At 48.7% G+C, this 19060-nt stretch overlaps 6 protein-coding genes across 6 annotated transcripts; 1 reads left to right on the top strand and 5 right to left on the bottom strand.

Annotated features, from left to right (window-relative positions):
* Nucleotides 1-209: 209 nt before the first annotated feature.
* Nucleotides 210-2455, bottom strand: N7479_008251 (transcription factor IIF subunit TFG1; the record flags this gene model as incomplete). Its single annotated transcript, XM_057255945.1, has 4 exons — nucleotides 210-442; nucleotides 500-725; nucleotides 773-1069; nucleotides 1118-2455. 4 exons carry the CDS (start codon nucleotides 2453-2455, stop codon nucleotides 210-212), a joined length of 2094 nt encoding a protein of 697 aa, XP_057109807.1.
* A 642-nt stretch (nucleotides 2456-3097) lies between these two features.
* Nucleotides 3098-7994, bottom strand: N7479_008250 (uncharacterized protein; the record flags this gene model as incomplete). The annotated part of the gene is made up of 12 exons (XM_057255944.1): nucleotides 3098-3160; nucleotides 3211-3844; nucleotides 4096-4600; nucleotides 4649-4802; nucleotides 4853-5212; nucleotides 5258-5613; nucleotides 5665-6400; nucleotides 6714-7499; nucleotides 7560-7670; nucleotides 7723-7826; nucleotides 7874-7919; nucleotides 7974-7994. The coding sequence occupies 12 exons, from the start codon at nucleotides 7992-7994 to the stop codon at nucleotides 3098-3100; spliced, it is 3876 nt and encodes a 1291-aa protein (XP_057109806.1).
* A 441-nt stretch (nucleotides 7995-8435) lies between these two features.
* On the top strand, nucleotides 8436-9418 carry N7479_008249 (inositol monophosphatase family protein; the record flags this gene model as incomplete). Its single annotated transcript, XM_057255943.1, has 3 exons — nucleotides 8436-8553; nucleotides 8604-8689; nucleotides 8753-9418. 3 exons carry the CDS (start codon nucleotides 8436-8438, stop codon nucleotides 9416-9418), a joined length of 870 nt encoding a protein of 289 aa, XP_057109805.1.
* Nucleotides 9419-9560: 142 nt separating this feature from the next.
* Nucleotides 9561-12825, bottom strand: N7479_008248 (lipase ROG1 family protein; the record flags this gene model as incomplete). The annotated part of the gene is made up of 2 exons (XM_057255942.1): nucleotides 9561-12567; nucleotides 12638-12825. The coding sequence occupies 2 exons, from the start codon at nucleotides 12823-12825 to the stop codon at nucleotides 9561-9563; spliced, it is 3195 nt and encodes a 1064-aa protein (XP_057109804.1).
* A 273-nt stretch (nucleotides 12826-13098) lies between these two features.
* Nucleotides 13099-14421, bottom strand: N7479_008247 (diacylglycerol/lipid kinase family protein; the record flags this gene model as incomplete). The annotated part of the gene is made up of 1 exon (XM_057255941.1): nucleotides 13099-14421. One exon carries the CDS (start codon nucleotides 14419-14421, stop codon nucleotides 13099-13101), a length of 1323 nt encoding a protein of 440 aa, XP_057109803.1.
* Nucleotides 14422-14944: 523 nt separating this feature from the next.
* N7479_008246 (inositol polyphosphate kinase VIP1) lies at nucleotides 14945-18895 on the bottom strand (the record flags this gene model as incomplete). Its single annotated transcript, XM_057255940.1, has 3 exons — nucleotides 14945-15053; nucleotides 15107-16418; nucleotides 16471-18895. The coding sequence occupies 3 exons, from the start codon at nucleotides 18893-18895 to the stop codon at nucleotides 14945-14947; spliced, it is 3846 nt and encodes a 1281-aa protein (XP_057109802.1).
* Nucleotides 18896-19060: the final 165 nt, after the last annotated feature.

Raw genomic sequence — 19060 nt, 5'->3', positions numbered from 1 at the left:
GGTTGCTCATGGTAATGATATTAGGTAGGTGGTCTTTATGAACAACTATGATAGACCGCTGACGGAAGATATTCATAGTCAAGGTATTCCCGGTCACAAAGTGTTTGTTGGACAGTGAGTGAAAGATAGGAAATAAGAAAGGAGATAAGAAGTGAAAACATAGAAAGTATTCGACATTTGATTTTAACTTGGAATACTTTGTGCAACCCTCAGTTCCCCTTCCAGGGACCTGGTCGCAGCAGCCGATCCTCTTTGCCATAAACACTGACATCCTTGACAATGGCAATGAATCTCCGATGGTTCTCTTTGGATTCGCCAATACGAGGACGGAAGACCTTCAAGAGGTCGCTGCTGAGGATGCCAGATGCTGGAATGGCTGCATAGATTTCCCCGGCCGTCGGGAAAGTCTGGTTTCCAGAAATAGGGGTCGATACACGAAGGCCTGCAGGTGGTTAGTTTATGTCTTGTATTTTTAAAATAGATTTCAAGAGGAACTCACCTCTGGGACCGTCGGGGCTGTTGGCACGGCTTCCGGGAAGTCGAGGCAAAGGACTTGCGGCGCGGGACCCTTGCGGAGTTCCACCACGAGAAGCCACACCAGGGGGGTTGAGTTTCAATTTCTTGATCTTGCCACCCTCGGTCATTTCAGCTCCAGATCCGACACCAGTGTCGACATCACTGCCAGATCCAGCGCCGCCAGGAACGTTTCGCACGCGTTTCTTGCCCTAGATCAATCAGTATGTATTTAACAAGGGAGAATGATTGTACATACCTGCAAAGCAGATGGGGAGATCGGACGAGACGGAGGTTGAGACGTAGGGAGATGCATGTTTTTAGCCTTCTTCCGAGATGTATCGGTACCACTTGCATCGGAAGCGTTGGGCGATCCAAGTCTTTTCCGAGATCCAGCAGCTGGAACTTTCTTCAGGGCATCTGTATGCTTGGGTCGACCGGAGGGAGTATTTGTTCCCTTGGAGGAGATCGCTTCTTTCTCTTTCTGGATCTTTTCTTCTTCTGCCTTCTTCCGTTCCTCCTCCTTGGCCCGCTCGGTTTCGCTGTCATCGGAGCTCTGTCTACATTAGTTTTGGGTTACTATCGAAGGCAGGTGAATATCTACCTCCTCATCCGTGTACGGATTGATGTCGGAACCGCTGCTGTAATCAAAGTTCCGTTCTCTCTTCTTCAGGGCCTTGCGCACACCCTTGCCCAACACACGCCGGGCCTCTCGTTCACGTTTCTCGCGCAATTCTTCAGCGTCATACTCCTTCTCGTCCTTGAGATTGAACACATTCGCCTTGAGCTGGTCCTCTTTGATCCTCTTTTCGGCATCCTTGGCATCTTCATCCTCATTGAAGAGGTCATCATGCTCTTCGTCGTCGGCAAATCGATCCTCTTCAAAATCCATCTCACCAGCCTCCAATCCCGCGCCCTTTCCAGAAGTTGTGCCCTGTTTTCCGGCGTAGACTTTGCGCTGCTTAGCGTATGTTTCCAATTCTTTTTCTTGCTCCAACTGCTGCTGCTTTTCCATGAACCATCGAGGGTCTTTCACTCTCTTGGCCATGAATTTCTCTGCTTCATCAATGGTCAAAGCCTTAAAGTTACTCTTAGCGTTGAACTTGTACCACTTCTCAGCCGGAATCATTCTCATCTTTCCGTTTTCGAGGATAAAGATTGCATGTGTTTCAGATAGTGCTGCTTCGTAGTTTCCAACCCAGGTATGCTGGTTGTCGAAATCCTCCAAATGCCATGGCAAGGCCTCTTCATACTTGATCCGTGCCCTTGCAATCTCTTCGGGGGTCATATCCGACTTGAAAACCTGCTGCGTCTTCTGCTTCGGGGCATTTGGTCTTTTCGAGGTTGAGCCGAGGGCGGGAGCGATTTGGGAAAGGTTCTCAGCGCGCTCTTTTTCGCGTGCTGCCTTTCGAGCATCAAAGGCTTCACGTTCAGCTTCATCCATAGGCTGGCCATCGATTTCGGTCCTTCCCGAATTTGGATCATGATTTCGTGAACGTGGGTCGCGGCGGTGAAGTCGAACTGGTCGGGTAAATTGTGATTCATCACGTGGGTCAACACTTTTCTTCGAGGCAAACCGCGCTATGTGGTGCTTCAGCCCCTCCATCATCGCTCGCTTTGTCGTCACCACTGGATAATCAAAGTATTTATCACTGAGCAAAGGGCCGCTGAATCCATTTGATGCCATTTGGTTGTTTGAAAGCTCAAGCATAGGTCGCTCGGATGGAAAGATTGTCTGGGGGTTGGACATCTGCGGCCGTGAGGGAAGAGTCTTGGTGGCTGTTCCATTGCGGGCGGGAATAGCGCCAGCTGGTTTGGGAGCAGGCCTTCTCTTCGGTCGAACTAAAGGATCTGCTGCTTTTGGGCGACGCATCCTCATCAGCGGTGCACCATTTGGCCCAGTTGGAGTGCGGGCATTCGAGGGATTTGTTGGGGTCGACATGTTGCCGACGTACAAAACAGAGTCGTACGAGTTGTAGAGGGCGACGCGACAGATCGCGCCAGGAGTAGAAATATGGAACAAATGTAACTTTTTTTTTCTGGCTTATCTTGCGACAAGGGGGGGGGCAGATTTAAAAAGAGTGAGAGATGGGAAACCTTGGAGGTCACTTTGAAAGAGCTGAGGCAGTGAACCAGAGGTATGACGGTAGACTTCGGAGCGAAAGTTTACCCGCCCCAATGAGAGGCACGTGACTAGGTGATGTCTCCGGGTCGTGTGGTCCGTGCACTAGGAGGCTCTTTTACGTACATACTTAAGATCACTTCCTTGGAAGGTTCCAACTCCAGTACGTGAGCTCTAACCGCTACTTACTTAGGTAGCCTTCCAGGTCATAGTCAATACTGAGGGAAATAGAAAACAGAAGGATATCAACACATCGTGATTGACCGTCTTCAATATTCTCTTGAGCTAACTGACTACATATTCAGATTATCTAAGTATAAATGCCGCATAAGTGACCGACTATTCTTGATTTTCTATTTTGGTATGTAGGTACAAGACGTACGTAGCATATTTACTGATATATTTCAATATTTGTATTATTTCACTGGAATTTCTATATTTCTTTTTGAATTGATGCAAAATCTACTGTCCGAATCGTTGGCCTGGTTCTAGTGGTTTATACGGACAAGCAATCCAATCACAGCCCTTAAGACATAGTTAGCAGACATCAAGTGACCAGAGGACCAAGGACTTACTTGTTTATAGATCTCCGTCCCCCACCATTTGAAATTATCGACCCAGCCAGGGTAAATGAAGGCGAAGAAGACAACGACCACTGCAAATGCCAAGCCAGAATCCAATGCGGCTGACAAGGTCATTGCATATTTTTCCCACCATGCGGTCTTCCTTCTCCGGATCACATAATTGAACACAAAACATACAAGGGCCCAGATGGAAAAGTTGAGCCCAGTTGCAGGTGGGATCCAGCTCAGACTGCCAAACAGTATAGGGAAGTTGACCTTACGCCAGAAGCTCTTCTTGCTGTGTCTGCCTAGAAGCCATGCTCCGAGAGGGGCGACTGCTCCTACTAAAAAGGCCCAGACAAGCGGACGATATAGCCCTCCTGGGCCAAAGAACCGCTGGGGTCCAACGACTCCCCAGAGAATGCTGCCGTTGAAATGGACTCGAGCAATGGGACAATTGAAACCATTGATGGCCTCCGGGGTGCAAAGTCCTGGGACGAAAGTGAACATCCAGTTCAGCACACCAATTTGGGTTAGACTCGAGACCAACGTCGCCATCATCTGGACGCTAAACAGAATTCGTGGTGGGATTTTCATGTAATGGCCAAGTTTGAGGTCCGAGGAAAATTTGATCCCTTGTGCAGAGCTGATATATGAGTAGGTCACGAAAATCATGTTCGCTACAGGCCTTCCTGGGAATACAATACCGCAAGTGAGTTGGCAGATTAGGTAGAGGCTGCTATGCTGATTGGTGACGGCCATTATGATGCCCACTGGGATGAAAAACACACAAGTAATACCAAGGGCCAAGAGTAGCCCATACCAAGGTAGGTGCGTTGGATAACTTTTGGGCCAGGGTCAGCTACTGTCAAAGATCAAAGAGAGAGGAAAACGTACTATTCCACTGTGAAGATGGCAATGGCCAGCATAGAAATGAGCACGAGAAGATACCACATGAGAGGAGCGTCCTTGTAGCGCCTCATCAAGCGGCAATGGACATCATCCCCTCCCAATGGAACTTCCTGACTCGGTTCATGAGAGCTAGTCCTTGGGATATCATAACTCTGACGAATCGTATCATTGCTTCCGCGCAGGGGCTGGTATGTCTCCATGGCTGGCACTTCTCGTCTTTCCTCAAAAGACTTTCTGGTCTGATGCCAGATGTCCTTCCCATACCAGCAAATGGTGTGAGTGACAAGAGATGTCAAAGCAGCAAATTGAACACCGTAGGACAGCACATAGGTGATTGGGAGATAAACGGATGAGTAATCCTGATAGGCCTTTTCATCGAACAAAAAATCCGTGGTCAAGATTCGGCTCACGTTGTATGGTCGCCCAGTATTGTCGAATACTGCTGTTGAAACTATGGGCATATATGCGGAGAAAAGAACATTTTTGTAATCTTCGTTTGGTCAGCCGATTCAAATGAGATAAGATGGACAGATCTTACAAAGTATTGGGGCGACTATCCAGATGACAATCACCAGTCCCGTCACGATATTAGCTGCAGCCCACCAAGGGGTGAGTAATGGGGAGCCAATATAGGCAATCTGAGCCCAATCGAAGGTCATGGGGAACATCCCGAGACCAGAAGCAACACCAAACTAGAAAAATTAGTCAAAGCAGTAGAAGACGACCGATCTGGGTGTCTTACCAAATTGGAGACCACAACGTTTTTGGGTGCCAACCAAGTGATCACATTAAAATAACTTAAAGCAGGCATTAACAGTCCAGGAACAAAGTACCAGAGAAACGCCCCTGCCCACACAATGACGAAGAATTTATATCGGGATATACTCCATCCATTTGCCTTTTTGTTGACAGACTTGTGCATTGTAGAGAACATTGCAGTGGACATCAGGGTTCCGGGCCAGATCATAGCCGATGGCCGCACGAGGAATCGTCGAGTTAGACCCGCGAATGCATATCCCAAAACCTGAGTCGATATGATGAGCAGCAGCTGATACATAATTGGAACATCTTGGTTGTAAAATTTATGTTGCTCGACAATAACCTGTCTTGGTCAGCTTCGTCACAGATATTTTGTTGGTGTACTAACATCGGTGGCAAAAGCAAATCCAAAGGAAACATTGCTGCTAATGTAGACACAAGCATGCTCCTTCTCGTTCCAACGGCCCTGGGCAAACCAAAGTCTGACCCGAGATGCCAATGGAACAGGAAGGGCCTCGATCTCGCCGGAGGGTGATTCTCGGTGGTGAAGGGATCCGTTCTCAAAAATCTCGAGAGGGTCACCTGTTTGTTTGAAAATCACATCCCAAAACTTGCCCAGTGGGTGGACTAGAACAAGGGCAATGATTGGGGTAATAGCAACACTGGGATAGCGCAAGGAAAAGAAAAGATTGGCGGCAGACCCGCTCAAAGAGAATAACAAAGAGAGAATCCACATCCGTGGTGCTAGAAGCTATTAGATATAAGCAGGAAAAATGCATCAGAAAGAAAGCCTACTGTTAATAGAAAGAGAGATATCATCCGTCGCTGGAACTGAAGCTCGTACTTGGGCGTACGGCGAATTGTCTGGAGGATCCTCACCCGAGGATTTTGAATCATCATCATCAATGTCGAGGACATTTTCATCATCACTTGTCATATATGGCGAAGACACCGGTGTCTCCTGCCTCACCGGGTTGCCCGGTATGGCCAATCCCGTGGCAAACGAGTATTTCGAATCAGGGCCCAATCCCACATCTGACGCAGCGGATGAAGGCCGACGATTGCCCCTCTCTGCATAGAAGCTGTTTCGTTGTCTGGCAGAGGAATGTGATCGCCTCGGAGTAGACCCCGGTACGTTGGAAGAACTTCCAATGCCATTTTCGAAGCTCGCGCGTTGTAATCCCCCGCGAACGTTCCGACCACGCGAAATCGATATATCCTCTTCCGATTCGTCTGGGCTTCGCAATGATCCGTAAGAGGAAGCACCCAGGACGGGCGTCGAGCGAAGAAGAGGGGCGCGCGACATGAAGGCCCGAAAGCGCTGAACAATCCCTGTGTCGGGGTTCACGTCGGGTGGTAGATTGTCGATTTCGGGGTAGTTTCCATTGTCGCTCGCACAATCATCAAAATTGGAATCAGTTCGATCCGATTCAGCGGGAAGCCACTTGCGCCTCGGGACCGAGGGGCAAGACAGCTTCCGCGTCCGCAGTGGAATATTGCTCGACGTGATGGTGGGGGGAATGATGAAATACTTTTGAGTATTTCAGGTTAGGGCGTGCAGTAGCTCGAGATCGATTCTGGGCATTGAGGAATCAGAAGAGAGAAAACCAGAGCTAGTGGAGGTCTAAAGTCATAGCGTAGTGTGGTGAAAAGCCCCCCGAACAAGGATGCTGCCCCACCCGACATCGGCAGATTTATCTTCCCTTTCCAAAGGTTCCAAGGTTACTATGTATGTACTCCGTACTCCGTACGATATACAATTATACAATATTTGTTGTATACATACATGTGTTAACTTCTATATGTACAATTGATTTGGTATCTAATCATTAAAACAGTTCTACAACCTGTTCATCCTCGTTTTTAGGTGCCTCGACTTGAGGTTGTTCGGGCTCCCCTTGGGCCTCTTCGGGTTCCTCGTCTCGCATCAGGACCTGCACTAACCGGTCGCAAGCCTCTGTCACATTCTCATCTTCAACATGCATATGGGTTTCACGGATCAAAGGGTAAACTCCAACTGCTCGCATCTTCTCCCGGCCGTCCCGAGTTGTGGTCAGGAGAAGCAAGGTTTCGAGATGGGTCGTGATGATGGTGGTATCGCTATCTCGTTGCTTATCGGGGGGCAATAACTGAAGATCTGGCAGCATGTCTGCCGTATCCTCTTCCGACAGCTCCTCTGGACCTGCAAGCGGGAGCAACAGATAGGGCAAAAGATTAACCTCATCCTCGGCAAAGAGCATTGGATGAGAATCGACTTCAAAGGCCACGTTCTTGATCGTGGATGCGATGCCCTTTCTCCGAATATCACTTTTGTGCTCCGTGAAGACTGTGAGCTTGGTGATGGGGACCACCCCATCGTACTCCTGGCGTTTGATGAAATATGCCCTGCCCTCTTCCGTCTGGGACAGGTCAGCAAACACGTACGACAGGTAATCATAATTGGCGTGCTTGTTGAGAGAACCCTCGGCACCCTTCACAAAGCAGTCCATCAACTGGTCGATCGCGTTCCCGGAGGTAGATACAGATTCGGGGGCTTTGCGCTTGAGGGATAACAGCTTCTTTAGGTTTTCGGATTTAACGAGATTGGCCAAAAGCATGGCCACTTCATCGGCGTTGGGCTCCTTGACATTCTGGGATCAAACACATTAGCCCCATTGCTGCCCATAGGATTGATATCCAAGACAACTCACTGTCAATTTCGCAAGCAGGTCCTCAATAAACTCATCCTCGGCGAGAAGTTTCAATATCTCTTCATCACTAGACAAGTTGATCAGGATGGTCAATGCATTTTTCGCAATTGGCTGTCCAAATATATCAGTCAAGTATGACCCGCCATGATCGCAAAGAACGCACAATGTAATCGCGGACTAGAAGCTTCAAATCGCGGACGGGTAGGAGTTGATGGCGCTTGAACAAGTCTGGCTGGGCCGTGGAGAAGCCGACGAGGTTTTCGCAAGCTTTGAGCTGTTAGATCATATATTTTGGGCGAGAGAAGCTGCCGTACCGATTTGTCTGATTTGGGTGTTGCCATGGTGCAGGAATTCCACCAGCTATAGAAAGATGTGAGTAAGAGCTAATCGATATCGTAGGCTGTAGACACGTACCTCTTCGAGTTCAGTCGGCATAGTGGAGTATAATCTATGAGCCAGAAAGAATGAATCCTGAGTGTGTTGTCCGAGGTTTGTCAATTCCAAAATTGTCGAATCTCAAAGATTTTTTTTTCTCCCGCGGAAGTGGGGGTTTTCGACGTCACTGGAAACGCGGAGATACTACTTAGGTTCTGGAGAGATCTTTGCGATTTGTAATACAACACATATGGATATAGAACAATATTAGAGGATAAAGACATTCATTCAATAATAAGCAATGCATACATATGTATCTCTAGTTAATCAGTATTTCTACAATATACATGTCGAGGTTACTACTCCATATATTCCTTCGAAAGAAGTCAGAATTGCCCCACCCCTAGCGTTGCCGGAGATCATCTCTTTCATTAAACCACATGTGCAGCTATAGGATTCAACATTGAAGTCTACCATTTCAATATCTCAACCGCTCACATCATGGAGAACCCAAACCTCAATGAAATTCATGACTTCCTAGTCTCGTTGGCCTTCAAGGCCGGGGACATTATTAACAATGCGCTCCCAGGAACCAGCGACACAGGATCCAAAATGAATAGTCCGTGTCCATACAAACAGCATAAAGAAGAAAACAGCTAATCTCCGTAGGCGCCGACCTCGTCACAGAATACGACCGTGCCGTCGAAAACATGATCTCGACCTCTCTAAGGGAGAAATACCCCCATTACGAGCATGTAGTTCCTCTTTCGCGCTGCTAGCATGCTTCTAATATTTATTCTCTCAGATTCCACGGCGAGGAAACATACGATCCAGCCAGCCCATTGACCGACGCCCCTACCTTCGTCGTGGACCCCATCGATGGAACAACAAACTTCGTGCACGGCTTTCCATTTGCCTGTGTTTCGCTAGGGTTCGCCGTTGGACGTATACCGACGGTGGGGGTTGTGTATAACCCCTCGACCAAAAACCTTTATTCTGCTATTCGAGGACAAGGCGCTTTCCTCAATCGTGAAACTCGCTTGCCGCTTAAGGGCGACAATGTCGAGCCCCTGTCGGGACTGGCTAATGCTCTCATTGCCATCGAATGGGGTTCGGATCGCAGCGGGAACAATTGGGAGACTAAGATCCGGACATATGAGAAACTGGGCCAGTCAAAGGAAAACGGTGGGGCTATGGCACGCTCCATGCGGAGCTTAGGCTCTGCCGCATTGAATTTATGTGCCGTGGCTGATGGCACGCTGGATCTGTATTGGGAGGGTGGATGTTGGTCTTGGGATGTCTGTGCCGGATGGGTTATCCTCTCTGAAGCCGGGGGCATTATGGTGGATGGTAACCGAGGAGTTTGGGAAGCTCGTCTTGACGGACGAAAGTATCTTGCTGTCCGAGCTTCTCCGAGCGGAACTGGACAAAAGGAGATGGTGGAGGAGTTTTGGAGCTACGTTCAAGGTGAATTGAAGTATTGATTAGGTGACCCATGAACCCCCCCCAAACTACTTGAATACAGCATAGAGTAAAAGCAGTCCCAATTAAAATATAAAATCTACATAATTACAGGGTATATGTCTAAGGAAATCGTATGTACAATGAAAGTCAGAATGGCGCTAATTATCTGTGACGGAAACCAGTGTCGGCTTCCACTTCGAAGCCGGACTCGTTGTCATCTTCGACAACTTCACGATCAGTCCATCGTGCTGAATCCTGCCTCGATACATGGCTTTTGTCACCGGTGCTCATGTGCGATCTATCTTCGGCCGGTAAGCTGTCACTCGGACCAGAATATACATGTTCCGATACATGGAGATCGGATACATTTGGCAAATCGTCTGTATCTCTTACTGAATTTGGATCGACAGGATCGGACTGTCCTTCAACCTCATCACCCGAACTAGTCGGATCAACATTTAGAGACCTGGCCATCTCCACACTTGGCTTCAGAGAATCGTCGGTTTCCACAGTGGGCGTGTGGCCGAAGTGTGTATCAACTAAGTGTTTCACAACAGGCCAGCCATAGGCATTGGTGAACATGCGCCGCACAATAATGTTATTATGGGCATCAGGCTCAAGTCGAACAAGGACCTTACGCCAAGTTAGATCACGGTGATAGGCTCTCGCAATCTTTTCTTCAACCTTGAGGCCGCTTTCATTGTCTGCGATGCTGGCAGGTGGATACTGAGTGGGCATCGATTTCGATTGCTTGCCCGGTAGCGAGCCAAATGTTAATGTGCGTCGCTTTACCGGTAAAGGGGTTGGGATATCTTCTGGGTGATAGATGCGGTCGTGGAAGATTGTCCGGGGTCGCGAGGCAGGGTCCAGAATGAAATCCGCAGGTGGTAAAGGCGGCATCAACAAGTCTCCTGCAGACTCGAAAAATGTTGTCTTTGGAGGCGTGTGCACTCCTTCGTGCTCGTGCTCGGAACTTCCAGGACTAATGGGCATTGTGCCATCGCCATTGCCATTGCCAGTCTCAAAAGTGCCCAGGGTCTGGCTACGCCTATAAATTCTAGCACTCTTGCTATTAGGGGGGGCATGCTTGCCCTGATTTGGGCGAAACAGCGAGAAAAAGCTTTCCAGGGGGCTGGAAGGCGCATTTCCCGAGTGATTTTCCTTCACCAAGTTCTCCTCTGGAATCCTGTGATTGGACACACGACTGGGCTGTGATAAGAATTGTCCCGGCCTTGGAGAGATTGGATCGTCCAAAATGTCGTCTTTGGGGCTTGGTGAAACCTGGGTTGCAGAATATGCATTTTGATGACTGGTCTCTATTGTCGGAAGACTCAAATGCTGTTCCTCATCGATGCGAGGGATTCGCGGGGATTTCGAATTGGCGCCTGTTAATTCTGCCCATCCCCATTCGGCCATAGTTCCAACAAGTCCATTGTCCCTTCTCGCTTTCTCGACCCGATCCAGACCCTTCCAGTCCAGGAACAAAAGAGAAGACGTCCGCAAAGGAACTATCCCATCATTCACCACATTTGAGTACACTGTCCGATGTTGGAATTTCTTCAGAACTTCGTGGGCAGGGCCACAAGGAAGAATCCGTAGAAGTGGCTTGGAGCCAGGATCCGAATGGCCAGGGTCTTTTGTAGACTCTCCTCTTCCAGCAATAATGGCCCCCCAACCACTTCGAACTTTCGGTGCCGTCCAACTCAACCCGAGATCCTGGCCGGTGCGACCGACTAGGCCTAAATCCAATGCAAATCGAACATACATTGGATTCTCATTGCTGAGACCAAGAAAGGGAGTTGCAAGAGCAATGAAGTTAACAGGCCTGATTTGTTCAAAGAACTGAGGTGAGTGCTTTTGGATATATGCGATTGCATATGTTTGGACTAGCCCACCCAGAGAGTGGCCAACAAAACTAATGCTCGTAATCTTATACGCGTGGTCTTCATTTTGAAATTCTTGGGCATCTTTTTGGGGCGTTGAATCAGCCGAATGAGAAGAATGTTTAGCTCGCTCCTTACGAGCACTAAACGGTCGAGAAAGTGGGTTCGATTTCGAGTCCTTCAGAGGAAAATAGGGTTGATCAGGATATGTTAGAAGTAGGACATATTTGGCTAGCCGTTTACCGAGGTATTGAATCCCACGCTCAGTCCGAACAACATTGCCAGAGAACCCTCGGACAATGACTTGCTCTTCGTCGTCATCTTCGGTGTTATCACCAGACTGGCTATTTTGCTCCTCCTCAACATGACTGGTTTTACTGCTGGCAAAATGTAAGTTTTCTTGATCATCCAGTCCAAGTCCAACAGGGCTGACGTGGGGAGCTTTGGATTGACTGTCTTTCTTTTTGGAATTTCTCATGGCTGCGTCAATGCTCTCTTTTAAATAGAGCATGTCTGCACCGAGGTTACTGTGCAACCCATGTGTCAGTAACACAAGATGAACCGACTTCTTCTTGGCGCTTTTCGTCGGAGATTCAGTAGAGTTCTCCGGCGCTGGATTATCACATAGAGGCTGCGAGCCCTGACCCTTCCGATTAACGCTTTCGGAAGTCGGCTTCGCCGACGGGAATGGTGGATTGCTCCATAGACTAGTTGTATCGTCGACATGAAGAGTAATTGCCTTTGAATACACGCCTTTCGAGGCAAGCACCTGACTCCCTCTAGTTCCAGGTAGCCAATGGTCTTGTAGCTTTGCCGGAGGCCCCGTCGAGCCATTTCCGCTACTCCACGTACCGCCCGAGAAATAAGCCAGCGATTTTTCATCTCGGCCCACTAGCAGCTCAAAATGCACCGCTGCGCTACTCGAGAATATCACCTGAGATTGTATCTCAATAATCCAGCTAACGCTCTGTCCACTTGCCGGCCCGCCTTGGTCCGGAGAGCCGAAGTCGTGAGCTTTCAGGAGATTAGCCGGCACCTTGATGACGGCGTCCCAACCACCTCCGGCCTTGAGGTAGGGCTCAAACTGAGGCGTACCCTCCAAGTCCTGTCGCTCATATTTGGTATTCGGGTCAAACCGCGAGGGATAGCAGGCGGCGTATAGCGTGTACGGACCATGGAGATATGCGGCACGTAATGGGATAGCAGATGTGTTCTTCACCTTCACATAGAGATTTGAAGGAATGGGCAGGATCGGATCGGCCGCCGGTGTGTATGTAATCGTGTATCTGATGGACGATTTGCTATTAGCGATCCAGAAGGACTTCGGACTTGAGGGGCTGTCCGGACCAGACTCACCTAACGACTTCCCCAACGCGAACACTACCAACTTGATGGATTAACAACATGTCGGTTGCTTCCTTTGTATCCACTGGGCTTGTTTGCCAGCCGGAGAGGGTATGAAATCGCGACCTGTTATTGCAGGGTTGTGCTGCACCTTGGTCTGGGGTCTGGGAGGCTGAATAGGTGCGTGCAGTGATCAGCATCGAATCTGATGGGCAATTCCATTATAGTCACGCAAATACAGTGCGCTAGATAGGAGAGACTGGCGAGACAATATCATTTGCTGGCGCATCCCATACACTGGGATGGGTGGAGCGAGGTTTACAGGGTCCAATCTCGGAGATGGCGGAAGACACATGATTACATTCCCTTTACGGATCAACTCTATAAATACACTGGCCCTTGTTCATACTTTGTATGTCATATTCTAGTCTAATATATTATGTATTTTCTATCCTATTTTAGTGAATCTCTGCCTAATTGATCAAGTTCAGCAAACGGCTAGATTCTTTACAAATTTCCACCCAACCATCCCTTTCGACAACGACGATCTTTCCATCAATACAAACGCGTCGCCATCTCTCCTCATCTTCTTGAAAATCGATTCGAACTTTCTCAGTGTCGGCATAAGTGACCGTATCTTCCATCACATGTCGACCGCCCTGATAGGCCAAAGTCATCAAATGCATCGCTTCTTCTGCCGACATAGGACCGAAGCGGATGAACCTCATCTTTCCATCCAGGGGCACTGAGTCTGGGGAAATCAAAAACTCCTTCTCAAGTCGTGGAACGAGTGTAGCAAGCGCATACATGTGCTCAAGCCCATCCACTGCTTGTCGGCAACCTGCCTCGTTCGGGCCATTCGAGGTGGTTAATGTGATTTTGCCTTTGAATTGGTGAGGCGGAGTGCCGTCTGAGGGATAGAGTAGCTCATTTGCGGCCATCTTGAAACGGTCGCTTCCAAATTTGCGATATTCGGATGTATCACTGTCTGCAACTAAAGCAGCATGGAGCCCCCAGCTCGCAACAACGGCCCCGTATAATGTGTGGTGAACATCGGTGTCGATATCGGCTCGCTGACGACCTTCATCGATAACTAACCGACTGCCAGGTGAAAATTTGGCTGCAAAGACCGGTATAGAAGACGGGCTGCCTCGAAGTAGAGTTGAAAGACCCGGCACTGGACCAGATCGTAGTCCAATGGAACTTGCCATAGCATTACCTGTCCCGCAAGGAATTAACACAATATTGGGAGATACACCAATCGGTTTCTTGGATTTGTAGAAAATCTCGAGGAGGTCGATGAGGCCGCCGTCGCCAGAAAGAAGGATGATGGTCTGAGGGACGCCATTGTAAGCTCGCTCCAGGAATTTCGATCGTGCGAGCTCGACAACAGTTTGCGCAGATTTTGTTTCGTGAAGCTCATAATCCTCTAACCCAATATATGTAAGAAGGGGCCGTACAGCATCTTGAAAGACCGTCTTGGCTTTCCCCGTTCCTGATCCAGTAGATACCACAACCTGGATGATAGGCTGTTGATTTTCATGTCGAAGATGGCTAGGAATCTTAGTCAAAAATGGAGATAGTGCTGCAGGCAGGGACTTGATCTCGATCTTTTTCAATGAGAAGTCCTCAGAGCCATCCAGTTCGGTTTTCTGAAAGAACAGCACACTATACGTGGCTACCGGATTGGACAACACGCAGAGAATGTCATTGTAGTCAATCAAACACTCAACACCTGCGTGGGATATGTATTTCAGGGCGCTGCCAACAATATCGACCGCCAAAGGATCAGACATCCTTGAGTATGTAGTGTAGTGGGAGAAAAATCAACAGTTCCTCGACAAGGCGGGGTTTACGGCTTGCCCGGACTTTAAACCCATCCATGTCGTACTACTTACTAGTAAATACATAAGTAGTTTTGTAGCATAAATCTCACTCAATAACTACTTGACTCTTTAATTACTCATACTTGACTACCACCTTACCAAAATATTAAAATCTTACTTAACTAGTCGACGCCTTTGTCAACATATAGTCGAGACACCTCACATAAAATGGTTGGCGATCTATATGTACTGGGACTGGAAGGAGGGCCTGATATGCAATGCATGTTGAGTAGCGTTGAAATGCACAAACATAGAAACATAGAGGACACCCGATTTGAGATTGCTAATATTTTCTTGCTACATTGTTTTACTAGATACATAATACAACCTCAACAAGGCAGGGGTACATAAGAAGGAATCCGAACCAAATGTGTCGATCACAAATAAAACCCAAAAAAGCCATCACAAATACAACGTCCCGGGGACATCGATCTTAGTCCTGAGTTGGGGAAATACCACGCGAGGGCGACGGTGAGTTCTCATCATGCGAGCTATGCTTGTCACTAAGGTTTACTGCAATGAAGGTCTTGGGTAGTTCCACACTATATGTAGTGATCAGTAAAAATCCAGAGAGTAAGGTAGCGTACAAACTTACGTGTCGAATTTCGCCTTCAATGTCTCAATCACCTCCTTCCAATCCTGATGGGCCGTCAAGCTTCGGCGTGGGGTGCAGCCGATGGAGTGCCTGGAATCGAGTTGCACGTCAAGCGGGTCGAAGGCATGGCAACCAGGGCTGACTGAGATGCGGATTGAGTATGAGTAGGAGTCCGATTCACTGTCCCGAGCTTCGTACAGCTCAAAACAAATCTGAGAGAGATAATCAAGCTCCGGGATGGCGCTCCTGGCAATTTTAGTTTGAATTCCACCTTCCAAGATGCAGTTCAGGAGGGTGTAGATATGAGATTCTTTGGTGAAGTAAAAGAAAGACTTGGCATCCTGCGAAGCCTGCACCTCTTCTAGATCCCCAACAATTTCTTGAAGAAGGGGAAGAGAGGTTAGAAGGCCAATCTCGAGTTTCTCGCTGTCAGTGATTCCATATTCCTGAGGCGTCACGTAGTCGAACAAAACCTTGGCTAACTTGTACAGTTCCCGGAGCTTCGAAAGCCGCTCATCCATCTTGCACTTAGAGGACTGAGAGCCAGGGAAAAGCTTAAAGTAATGATCGTATGAATCATCTAGTGCCCGAAGGTGCGGCAATGACTCGAGGGCAAAGATGCGTTTTTTCAAACCAAAGCGATGGACAAACGTCTGGCTTTCGGTACGCTCTTCAGATTTGTCGTTCCCGGCTTCTTGTCCAAGTTTCCCCTCCGCGCCCCCGTCTGTTTTTGCTGCGTTCTTGGTTTTCTGATCTTCCTCATACTCACGGGCGCTTTCTTGTGGCATGAAGACCCATTCCAAAAACTGTCTATTGTGGAGTGCATCGAATTTCATACTGTCATAAAGCTCGGAAAGCTTGCTCGGGTCGACCTTTTCGGTGTCGCAGAACTCTGCAAAGAGCTTTTCCCACCGTTCCTTGAAGAGTCGAGGATCTTCACCTGCGCACCAACGGCCCTGTATACTAGACATACCAGAGGGTTGGCCTGGGGTCTCAAGGTCATCGGATGGGGTCGAGGAGATGCGTGGTGCACTGTCGAGTTTCTCAAAGTTGTGTCGCATGACACCCCGGTGGAACTTCATCAGTTCAACAACTCTAGCAAGGACAACCGAAGGTTCTGGGATGTTTTTGTCCTTGGGCCAAGCAAATTGTGAAGGCGCAGACCCTTCTCGCAAAAGCAATTTCAGCTTTTTCTTGACTTTATCCATGACATCCTTGGCGGCATTTGAGTCGTCAAGCAAATCTTTCCGGACTTGTATCAAGTCTTCGGGGATATCCTTCTGGTCCAAAAATGAGCATGCCCATATTTGTGCTTTGAGACTATTATTAGCTTGATGCAGATCCTGGCAAGGAAAGTGACTCACCACTGGTGCTCACTCTACGTTCTGAGCTGGTAAATATACGAACGTTATTCAACGCCTCCTTGTTCAACAACTTGAGATCGTCCCGCATGTTCAGTCCAAGATCCTGCGATTGATAACGCGCGGCATGTGTAGGCTCGCCGCCCCACTTGATCACAAGCTGCAGTTTGTCCAAGACCAAGTCATTCTCGGCGGCAGAGAACCGAGAGAAAGTCGCATCTGAGATAGAATCACTCCGTGTTTGTGATCTGCGCAAGTCCTCGTTCTCCGGTGTCAGTCCCTCTCCCTCATTGGGCACAGGAGCAGGAGGATCTTCACAGAGTTTGCCCTCAGGCAATGGAGTCGAAGGTTTCTGTCGGCCCTGTTCTTCCATTTCCTCTGGCTTTCGTTTTCGGAACATTGGCTTGATCTGTACTTTAGTACCAGGCCAACCACCCTTTTTCTCTAAAGACGTGCGGAGCAACTTGAGCTTCTCCATGTCTTCTAGGCCCTTATCCATAGCCAACTTAACAGCATCGGAAACACTCGCCAATGCAGCTTCGCCCTTGATCACTATCTCCTCCTGGTGCCCTTTCAATAGATTCACAAAAGGTTGACTGTGAAAAGTGAATTTGAACTTTTGCTTCGGGGTCCGATCTGCGTGTCGAATCACTGCCACCATGCCCTTCAGCTTCCAAGAGTGTTTGGAAGCAGGGAGCGGCGGAAGGGCTTCATCATTGGCGTGCTGTACTGAAAGAGCCGGTGATTTCGTGTTCGAGGGACTATAGCCACGGGTAATGGAGTAGTCTTCCCGAGAATTCAACTTGCTAAGAGCAGCGCTGACATCAGTACTCTCTACCCCAGATGACGTTAATGATGGAGTGTATGACTCTGAGACTTCGGTAGGTTTCTGGTTTGGGCCGTAAAGCCTGGAAGTGCTAGGAGACTTCAGCAGTGTCTTTGTGGGTTGGCGATGAGATCCTGCCGTGCTTCTTCTAGATGAGCCTACGTCCGGCGATGGCGGCTCAGACGATTCTGATATCCCTTCACATTTGCGTCTTTCTTCCAAGAAAATGTCCCTGAGAATGTTGGCACATTTATCATAATAATCATTGTTGTCCTTGACGAAGCTCCAGCCGTTGACATCAATGACATAGCTTTTGTCTCCCACGCGGAGCATGTCAAAGCCACAAATTCTTTGACCAAATCCATTTGAGATCTTTGATGCGATTATTGCCTCCTCCTTGCCAAGTTTCGTGATGTATCGTACTTCCTTCCCGTGGGTATTGCGCCGAACGAGACCGTCGACCACGGGAGATTTGCGTGTCTCTGCATGACAGAAGTCTGGCCCAACGGTGTAGGCTTTGACGTCTTCCGCATTGTCAACCCTAAGGAACTGTTCGTACAGATAACTTGCGTCCTTCTCGGTGATGGATCTTGGAACAGTGAGAGTGGGATCATATTCCGAGCTTTTGTTGCCGACCTTGCGGAATAGTCTTCTTCCACCTCCGCCGTACTGCTCATCGTTGGGGAAGTAGATGTGAATGTTGTGGTCCTCGCCATTGACAGGTTTTTCAACAAAGGGCTTTTTGAAAACTTTACCGTCAACAATCAAGGCTTCGCCATCCTCAGACATTGAAACATTCTGGCTTTGAGGGGCACCGCCACCAACTCCATTCTCTGGGCCTTCTAGCTTCACACCAGTTAGGCGATAGATATGCTGGCCTAGTTCCGGCGATTCTAGAACGGGACCACCATCGCGGTTGACCTCCAGCCGCTTCGGGGTGGGGACACCCATATGATCCAGAATTCTCAGGCAGAGCCGCCTATCCCACAATACCTTTTGCATAGGCAGATCATTGACACAGAGCGGTTTGCGAAGTTTAGCATACGCAATGGCTTTGTCCAAGGGGAATCCATCGGAAAAGAAAGCGAGCAAGAAGTCACACACGGGCCAATTTTCGACTGCCTCATCGAGAATAACCTTGTCTCCAAAAACGATCACCTCGAATTCACCTTTCGATTGGAGTCGAGTCAAGATATTCTGGCTCGGCTTGCTGCGTGCTTTCACATCCAAGGCACAGACTCCGATCCTCCATGGCTTTAGGGAGCCGTATTCCACTTCATTGATAGAGCTTGCAGCGGTACTAGCAGCCGTGCTTCCACTGAACCTTCTAGGTGTGTGGCTAAAGGGGCGTGTGGATTGGTTCAGTCGACCGGGGCGAGGGTCAAATCCAGAATCGGCTTTTCCTGATTGGCTTTGAATCGACTTTGCGGGTGATGGAGGCTTAGTCGATACCAATGGGGGCTCGAGAACGGGTCCTGTGGGCGTCTGATCGTTATCTTCGCATTCCATATCAACCAAGGGCGACGAGAGGTTGGGTTCTGCGAGTCTCAAGGGTTCAGCATTGGCAGAAGAGCCGGTGCTGTGCTCAGCGGCATTATCCATATGAGGGGTCAATGAGCAGTATTGTGTTTGTAAACCAAACCAAACCAAACCAATATTGATCAATGGGGTGTGGGGGGAGGGATTCAGGTACAAATTCTTAGCAGTTCGGAGAGAGAGCGCAGATCGGGGAATCTTGGAAGCTCCAGGCTCTTGGATTGTATTACC

The sequence above is a fragment of the Penicillium vulpinum genome (genome assembly GCF_028829585.1).
Source record: "Penicillium vulpinum strain IBT 29486 chromosome Unknown utg000003l_segment0_segment0, whole genome shotgun sequence".
In the NCBI taxonomy this organism is placed as follows: Eukaryota; Fungi; Ascomycota; class Eurotiomycetes; order Eurotiales; family Aspergillaceae; genus Penicillium; species Penicillium vulpinum.
This window is presented reverse-complemented; position numbering and strand designations above follow the sequence as displayed.